Source organism: Salvia splendens, chromosome 14, assembly GCF_004379255.2.
Source record: "Salvia splendens isolate huo1 chromosome 14, SspV2, whole genome shotgun sequence".
NCBI classification, from domain to species: domain Eukaryota; kingdom Viridiplantae; phylum Streptophyta; class Magnoliopsida; order Lamiales; family Lamiaceae; genus Salvia; species Salvia splendens.
In genome coordinates, this window is record NC_056045.1 from 28,299,111 (window position 1) to 28,307,274 (window position 8,164).

Below are 8,164 nucleotides of genomic sequence, written 5' to 3' on the forward strand. Positions count from 1 at the left end.
CGGGCATTGATGTCGTTTTTCACCCATCGAAGCCTATTTCCCTGTTCCACTGAAAACACAAAGAAAACACAAAAACACACCAAAACGAGAACAAAACAAAAACACACTAAAACACACAAAAATAAAAAATAAAAACAAAATTTACCTACTAGGGGTTGCCTCCCCCATAGCGCAACTGTTTAACGTCGTTTGCCCGACGGTCTTCAAGTTTTCACTTAATGATCCAATCTCACTCGGATAATGTCATCGGGGCCCTTCTTCGCTTTAGCGGCCAAGTAGAGCTTGTGTAGACGCTTCTTCCACCAAGTGGGCTTCACATCGGCCCCAACAACACCTTCTTTAGGTCTTCCAATTTCCACTTTGACAACCTTCATCTTTTTACCCCCCAATCCATGTTCATCTTCAAACATCCATTCAGGCATAGATATTTCCTCCAAAGGATTCTCAACCTCATCATCCCTAGCCCTCACATGTGCCACTTGTATCATCTTGCACTCTTCAACTTTTAAGGGCACCTCTTCCACTCTCTTGGACTCTTCCACTTCATAGCGTTTCATCTTGTCCAACAAAGAGAGAATGACCGTCTTGTTTCCATGCCTAAGGGTGAGTTCTCCCTTAGTGACGTCAATTAGAGCTTTTCCGGTTGCAAGGAATGGTCGTCCAAGGATGAGAGGGACATTTGGATCCTCCTTCATGTCCAAAACAACAAAATCCACGGGGAAGATAAAATCATTCACCCTTACCAATACATTCTCAAGGAGTCCATTCGGGTATTTGACGGATTTATCCGCCATTTGAAGGGTAAATGTAGTTGGCTTCAAGACACCAAACTTCAACTTCCGGAAGAAGCTTAAAGGCATGAGATTTATGCTTGCCCCCAAGTCACACAAGACCTTAGTTTGCCTATCATTCCCGATCACACAAGAAATGTTGAAGCTCCCCGGATCTTTCATCTTTGCCGGCATCTTTTGTTGGATGATTGCACTACAATTCTCGGTCAAATTCACGGTTTCATAATCAACCAACCTCTTCTTCTTGGATACAATTTCTTTCAAAAACTTGAGGTAGCCGGGCATTTGTTGGAGAGCCTCAATAAGAGGAATATTGAGGTGCACTCTCTTGAAGATCTCAAGGAACTTAACAAGCTTCTCGTACAACTTCTTCTTTTGCACCACTTGAGGAAAAGGAATTTTAACCTCCTTTGGTGTGGGGGAAGCAATTGCCTCGGGTTGAACCTCGGATTGCGTAGGAGGCGATTCCATCTCCATCTCTTCTTCTTCTTTCTTGTCGGGTACTCCCTTAGCTTCCACTTCGGGCATAGGAGAACTCTCATAACTTGTCCCACTCCTTAAGTAGATTGCCTTGCAATCTTTAGGGCTCACATTTGACTGTCCTGGGAACTGCCCTGGCTTATGCTGACTGCTCACAGCTTGAGCAATCTGACTCATCTGCATCTCTAGGCCCTTCATATGTACTGTCATGCTATGGACATCATTCTCAACCTTTTCCAGCCTTTGGTTGGTATGCTCCATGTTCTTGTGTGACTGTAACATGAATGCACTCAGTATATCTTCTGTACTTTTCTTCTGCGGCTCAGTGATCATACCTTGGGAAACTGTGAACCCCGGTGGTGGCTGCAGGGAATTGTTGGGGTTCCCATATGACAGATTAGGATGCGCCTTGTTCCCAAACTGATTGTAACCTCCACCCTCTTGATTAGGGCGGGAGTTGTTATAGTAGCTATTGCCCCTTGGTGTATATAGCTTACATCCTCTACACTCTCTTGCTGCTCCTGCACAACCGGTCTCATCACCATGAGATCTAACTTCTTGTGGAGGAGCTCCATCTGTTTGTACATACTGTCCATTTGGCTACTCTCTGTGGCAGAAGCTACCCTGTGCACTCGAGTCCTCTCGTTGTTCCGGCCTTCATCATTAGATGTCACTTTCTCAATCACCTCCATGGCCTCTGCTTCTCCCTTCTTTAGCAGTGATCCCCCTGCACTCAAATTTAGTTCCCGCTTTGCTTCAGGCAGGCACCCCCTATAGAATGCTAGGACTTGATGCGTCGGATTCAACCCATGGTTGGGGCACCTCTTCATTAATCCTTTAAATCTTTCCCAAGCACCTCGAATACTCTCTTGGGGAGTCATCTCAAAAGAAATAATTTCAGATTGCCTCTTCAACGCCTCACTTGGTGGGTAGTATTTTTCTAAGAACTTCTCGACCATAGCCTCCCACGTGCGAATGGAGTTAGGCTCCATACTGTCCAGCCAGTCTTTGGCATCATCCTCCAGAGAGAAAGGAAACACTCTTAGTCTGATCTGCTCATCTGTGACCCCATTTATCTTCGTCGTGTTGCAGATCTGGATGAATTTGGTGAGATGCTTGTTAGGATCCTCTGTGGGTCTGCCTCTGAAAGCATTGTTCTCAGCCATCTGAAGTAGTCCTCTTCTGAGCTCAAATGTGTTGGCATTAACATTGTTGCCAACGGTTGGGTTTGCCACCCCATGATAGGCATACATGTTTTGGACAGGTACCACATTCTGCCTTTGATCTAACTGCCTCTGCAAATCTAGGAGTTGTTGTTGAAGCTGAGCATTCGTTGGAGGAGGTGGTGGTGGAACATCATCGCCGTCTAAGTTCTCCATCAGAATAGGAGAATGAGGCTCAAACTGAATGGGAGAGTGAATTGGTGATGGAGTATGTGACGGTGATTCCTGAACCGGTGAAGGTGATCGTCTCCAGACCGGTAGAGTGAATTAGACTCTGATCCTTTGATTCAGCCTTCTCAAAGCGTTTCTTCTTCTGTTGGATGCTTCGATCTCAAGATCGATAGGCTCTAAAGGTAGACCCCTAGAGCGTGTGTGCATACAACCTGAAACAAGAAAACTCGACGTGAGAGCTCAAAAATAAAAATAAAAAATTAAAGCAATAAAGTCTAAACTAGTAATCTCTATCTTTACCACGATATTGAGCTAAATTAACACAAATTGTCCCCGGCAACGGCGCCAAAAACTTGACTCAACTTATTTTAACACAAGAAAATCCCGCAAGTGTACGGGGCTAGTGTAGCACAAAGTAAGCAAGAGTATCGTATCCCACAGAGACAAAATGTATAAACTCAAGTACCACGGACCGATTTCAACTACTATCTAGACAAAGCAAATGTTGGTTTTGGTATTTAACTATTAAACATAAACAAAGTAAAGCAATAAATAAAAATAAGGTTTCAAATACGAGGAAGATGTAGAGCTTTGGATCCGACTACAATACCCATAATGTAAACAACTCAATAACTTTGATTACCCGTTGAAGTCTCTAGGATTAGTAGGAACATCGCTATTCTAGGCTAAGCCCCCTCTCGAGTGCACTCAACCCGTTGATTAACTAGTAATACTGAAGTCTCCTTCTAATACTTCACAATTAACTCCTATACACAAAAGATTCAAGTCCTCACTCTAGAATTCCTTCTCTCGAATGCAAATTATCTAGGTGTTGTTCATTCTTTTATCAATCCTAATTAGGTATCTCTCGATTACTCAAAACTAGGTCAAAATATCCAATTGGTAGCTATGCAATTGAATTGAAAGGCACAAGAATGAGACAAAATAATCACAAGAGCAAAGGTAATCAAAAGCTATTGAATTAATCACAAGTGTTCATTGTAGTCATCACCAAAACTCTACAAATGATTTAACTACTCATATTCAACTCAAAAACATAAGAATAAACCATAGTCATTGAATAAAACATGAAAAACCAATGGAAATACTCCCAATGATGGATTGAATGGAGATTCATCTTCGTCTTCAATCTCGTTGAGGATTGGGACGCCTTTCCTCTCGATTCTACTCTCCAAACCTTCAAAAGCTGCTATGGGGCGTGTATGATGTGTTGAGGTCGAAAACCTTGGTCTCCTTTTATACCCGGGGCGGAAATACACAATCTCGCAAAACACATCGCCCGGCCGGGCGATTTTAAGTCGCCAAAACGCCCGGTCGGGCAAATTTTCTGGAGTTCGCGACCAAAACGCCCGGTCGGGCGTTTTTCCATTAAAAATCGCCCGGTCGGGTGATTTCTCTGGAATCCTCCAAAAGCATTGTCTTCGTCTTCGAAAGGGCTTCGCGTGAGTATCTTGCACGCCCCCATCGGAGTCCGGATGAGAGAGTTATGGCTATTATACGAAAGTCGCGCATTGAAGCGCGCCCGGTCAGGCGATTCTTCCTTCAAGCTCGTTTTCAAGTCATTTTCACCTGTTTTAGCTCCAAACACTCGACAAACTCGTCAAAACACTTATGTATTGGATAATGGATGTAAACTCAAGTAGTATGCTACAAAAACACTGAAATGTTCACGTTAAACATCCAAATACTAGCTAAACCACGAGTTTATCAATGCACCTCAAGTAGCTCATTGGGAAGCAGCACTGAGGATTGTTCGATACCTGAAGGAGACGGCTGGCAATGGAATCTTGTTCGAAAACCATGGACATTTGGAGATTCATGGGTTTACAGATGCCGATTGGGCAAGGAACCCAAATGACAGAAAATCGATTGCGGGTTATTTCACCTTTGTGGGTGGGAACCTTGTCAGATGGCGAAGCAAGAAACAAAAGGTGGTAGCTCTGTCAAGCGCTGAAGCAGAGTTCTGGGGGATCAAGAGTGGGCTGACAGAAATTCTATGGTTGAAAAAGTTGATGACAGAACTAGATTTGAACTCACAGAAGTCGTGCAAGTTGTTCTGCGATAATAAGGCGGCAATCAGTATATCAGAGAATCCAGTCCAACATAACCGTACAAATATCATATTGTGAAGTTGCCATCTGATCTTCAACAATAAGTTATGTACATTTTTAAATAAAAACCTGAAATATTGTTATATCAAAGTTAAATTATCTAAATCATCCAGTTATTGTTGGCCTTACGCAAAATGAATTAGTACTAGACTCAAATGAACAGACTTACACAAATAAAATAAATACAAAAATATTTTCAAGAAATATGATCCACGTTCCATTCCATTAAAAATTAAAATAATTAAGTACTGATTTCTACCTTGTTCCATATAATATCATGATTATCGTCCATACTAGCATAGTTTTTTTTTCTTTGAAAATAATTTGTTGAAGAAAATTTCAATAGCACACGCTGTTAGACGAGGCTGGTGATCCAAACATACAGAGTCAAACCTATTGGTCCAAATTGACTTCGCACAAAAACATGGATATTGTTCAACTTGTGACATTAAACATCTGTAGTGTAAATTTAAACTTTAAAGTTATTGAATATCATGCAGCAATATATATTTTTATTTAGTTTGTGATTTACTTGAAATTTGCTTAATGGATATTGTGCAATTGTGACATAAAATATTTACCATTAAAAATGACTAAGGTCGGTGGGGCTATATATAAATGAAAATGAAAGAAAAGAACAAATCAGAAGTGTTAGGTTCGTTTATTTATCAGTCATTATTATAATAAAATTTATAAAAATAATACAATTAGCAATAACAACGTTTATTAATATTAATGGTGCGTGAAATTGAAATAAAGTTCAAAAGATCGATTCTTGTAAATTTATTGAAAAATAATTCGAAGAGAAAACAAGTCAAAATCCTAGAAGGAAATAATCATGGACAATTTCTCAAACTGAAACGAAGCTTCCTTTGCACTCAATAAACCTTGAGTTCGACGATGGCAAGTAATGCCTGCAGACGAACTCACGTGCACAATAATCATAAACAAACGATCCCCATTTGCAGGACTGAAGCTCGAAAAACACAAAACCAGCCCTCCACTGATCAGGTGCCGCAAAGGGCACTGACGCATCAATCATCATACGATTCCAACTGAATTTGCTTCCTTCACATCTCGACTCACAAATCTTCACAAATCTAACACCAGTCTGACATCCAAAGCTAAAGTAGCGAAATGAGTGCTCATCTTCTGCGAAAATCGAACACTCACCTAAAACAGTTGGCAACGTGATTATCCGAAACACTTCATTCTTCATGTCAAAGGACAGTATTCTCGACGTAAAATCATGCCCTCCCATACACCAGTGCGCAAAGTGGCCATTCTTGCAACTTGATTTTATGGGACTAACCTTGTGAAATTCAGTTCTATAAGTGATGCTGCATTCTACGGCCAACTCCCTCCAAGAATCTGCCGTCCTTGAATACAGTTGAGCATGGAGACATCGGTGCTTAAGACACGTAAGCACCTGCACCACTTTGTAATCTTCGTCGAAACCAATTGCAACGGATCGTTGTCCTATTTTACATGAGGGGCCAAAAGATGTAAGTGGGAGATTTTTGACTTGGCCTAGAAAAGGATTGCATATAGCTATAGGAATCGTAATATTCCTGGGGTTAATGCAGGTTAGACCCTTAACCGACCCAACTATCGTAGGTACTAATTCCCAATAGATGTTAGCATATTCATATGACATTAAATCCTTGTGGTTGTGTTGGAGTTGGAGATTTACTAATACTTTGTTCGGCTTAATATCATCATCATGATCAAAAGAAATTTGTATATATACTGTGTCATCTGGCAGGTTGTTGTCATTGAGAGTGTGCAGTTTTCTGAAATATGGAGAATCGATAACGTCACGCCAGAATCTGCAGACAGTTCTGAGTCTCAACAAAGATTTTATGGGCAGACGCAACATAATTTCTATCAACACATCCTCGTTTATTGCTTTGTATTTAATACTAGCAATGGGGGATCCATGATTTCCAGTTTGAGGGTGCGACATATAATTATAGCAACTTCGAGCCTTCATTCCGAGTTATCGACGATGGCATTTCATCACTTAAGGATCAACCAAAACAACCAAGATTAAATAAGGATATATCTGAATTGATACCTGTCATTGTTAAAACTCAATCACCAATTTCATCGCAAAATTAGTAAAATGATTAATGTACATACTACATTGTCGATAGCATGAAAAACAATACCTAATAAATAAAGAAGATCACATAAAATTTAGAAATTGTTTACCTCATTAGTGCTTTGAGTTTCTGTGGTTGTTTTCTTGTGGTTAGAATTTTGATTGTGATAAAAAAAATTAGAAACCTGCATGGTTGAAGGGTGTAGTTTGTTAAGATTTCCTGTTTTTATGGAGTTTGTTGTTTTTCTTATTCCTTCCATTATAAATAGTGGCATCATGAAAAAGATGAAGAAATCAAGATTGAATACAAGGCTTTCATATATTAATTAATTATATACTCCCTTCGTCCCATTCTAGAAGTCTTATTTGGTTTCGGCACGAATTTGAAGAAATGTAAAAAGAAATTCGGTTAATTAAATAAGTTAATGGAATTTGAGTAGAATAAGTTGGTGGAATACAAGACTTTCCTATATTAATTATATACTCCCTTCGAACAATAATAGAAGTCTTATTTGGTTTTGGGCATGAATTTTAAAAAATGTAAAGAAAAATGAGGTTAATTAAATAAGTTAGTAGAATACGAATAGAATAAGTTGGTGGAATATAAGCCGACTTACTATTTATGGTAAAAATGAAATATACTTCTTATTGTGGGATGGATGAAAATGACAAAATAAGACTTTTATTGTGGGACGAAGGGAATGTAATTTTTTATTTCATACTATTTGGGCTAGAAGAGCACCAGAAACTGCTAGACAAATACACGGTCCATTTAATTAGGCAAAACATAATCAAGTTGAATAAATTTATTTAATTAGGCAAATCACTAGGTTGTGAGCTGCATCAAGCTTCGAATGCTACATGTTAAAACGAGTTGATTTAAAAGGGCTCATGCCTAGCACAATAATTGTACACAAATACAAAACAAGTCGTCCACCGAGGTACCTCAAGCTACAAGGCTAATTTTCTAGTGTAAATTTAAACTTTAAAGTTATTGAATATATCATGCAGCAATATATATATTTTTCTTTAGTTTGTGATTTACTTATACGGAATTTGGTTAATGGATATTGTGCAATTTGTGACATAAAATTTACCGTTAAAAGTGACTAAGGTCGGTGTGGCTATATATATAATTCAAAATGAAAGAAAAGAACAAAATACAAATGTTAGGTTCGTTTATTTATCATCGTCATTATTGTACGATAAAATTTATAACATTAATACGAATAGCAATAATAAAGTTTATTAATATTTGTGGTG

General features: G+C 39.1%; 3 protein-coding genes across 3 annotated transcripts; 1 reads left to right on the forward strand and 2 right to left on the reverse strand.

Moving 5' to 3' along the window:
* Positions 1-215: 215 nt before the first annotated feature.
* On the reverse strand, positions 216-1,604 carry LOC121764466. The gene has a single exon (XM_042160480.1). It carries the CDS (start codon positions 1,602-1,604, stop codon positions 216-218), a length of 1,389 nt encoding a protein of 462 aa, XP_042016414.1.
* A 1,093-nt stretch (positions 1,605-2,697) lies between these two features.
* On the forward strand, positions 2,698-4,815 carry LOC121764467 (secreted RxLR effector protein 161-like). Its single transcript, XM_042160481.1, has 2 exons — positions 2,698-2,751; positions 4,378-4,815. The coding sequence occupies exons 1-2, from the start codon at positions 2,698-2,700 to the stop codon at positions 4,813-4,815; spliced, it is 492 nt and encodes a 163-aa protein (XP_042016415.1).
* An 832-nt stretch (positions 4,816-5,647) lies between these two features.
* On the reverse strand, positions 5,648-6,790 carry LOC121764468 (putative F-box protein At3g47150). Its single transcript, XM_042160482.1, has one exon. It carries the CDS (start codon positions 6,788-6,790, stop codon positions 5,648-5,650), a length of 1,143 nt encoding a protein of 380 aa, XP_042016416.1.
* Between the last annotated feature and the right edge of the window lie 1,374 nt (positions 6,791-8,164).

What these genes read in the sequence shown, in the direction of transcription:
- LOC121764466 (XM_042160480.1), bottom strand. Translation starts at nt 1,604, where the DNA reads ATGATCACTGAGCCGCAGAAGAAAAGTACAGAAGATATACTGAGTGCA.
- LOC121764467 (XM_042160481.1), top strand. Translation starts at nt 2,698, where the DNA reads ATGGAGTATGTGACGGTGATTCCTGAACCGGTGAAGGTGATCGTCTCC. An exon ending in AGGTGATCGTCTCCAGACCG is followed by an intron (nt 2,752 to 4,377) that starts GTAGAGTGAATT and finishes TCCAAATACTAG; the next exon opens with CTAAACCACGAGTTTATCAA.
- LOC121764468 (XM_042160482.1), bottom strand. Translation starts at nt 6,790, where the DNA reads ATGAAGGCTCGAAGTTGCTATAATTATATGTCGCACCCTCAAACTGGA.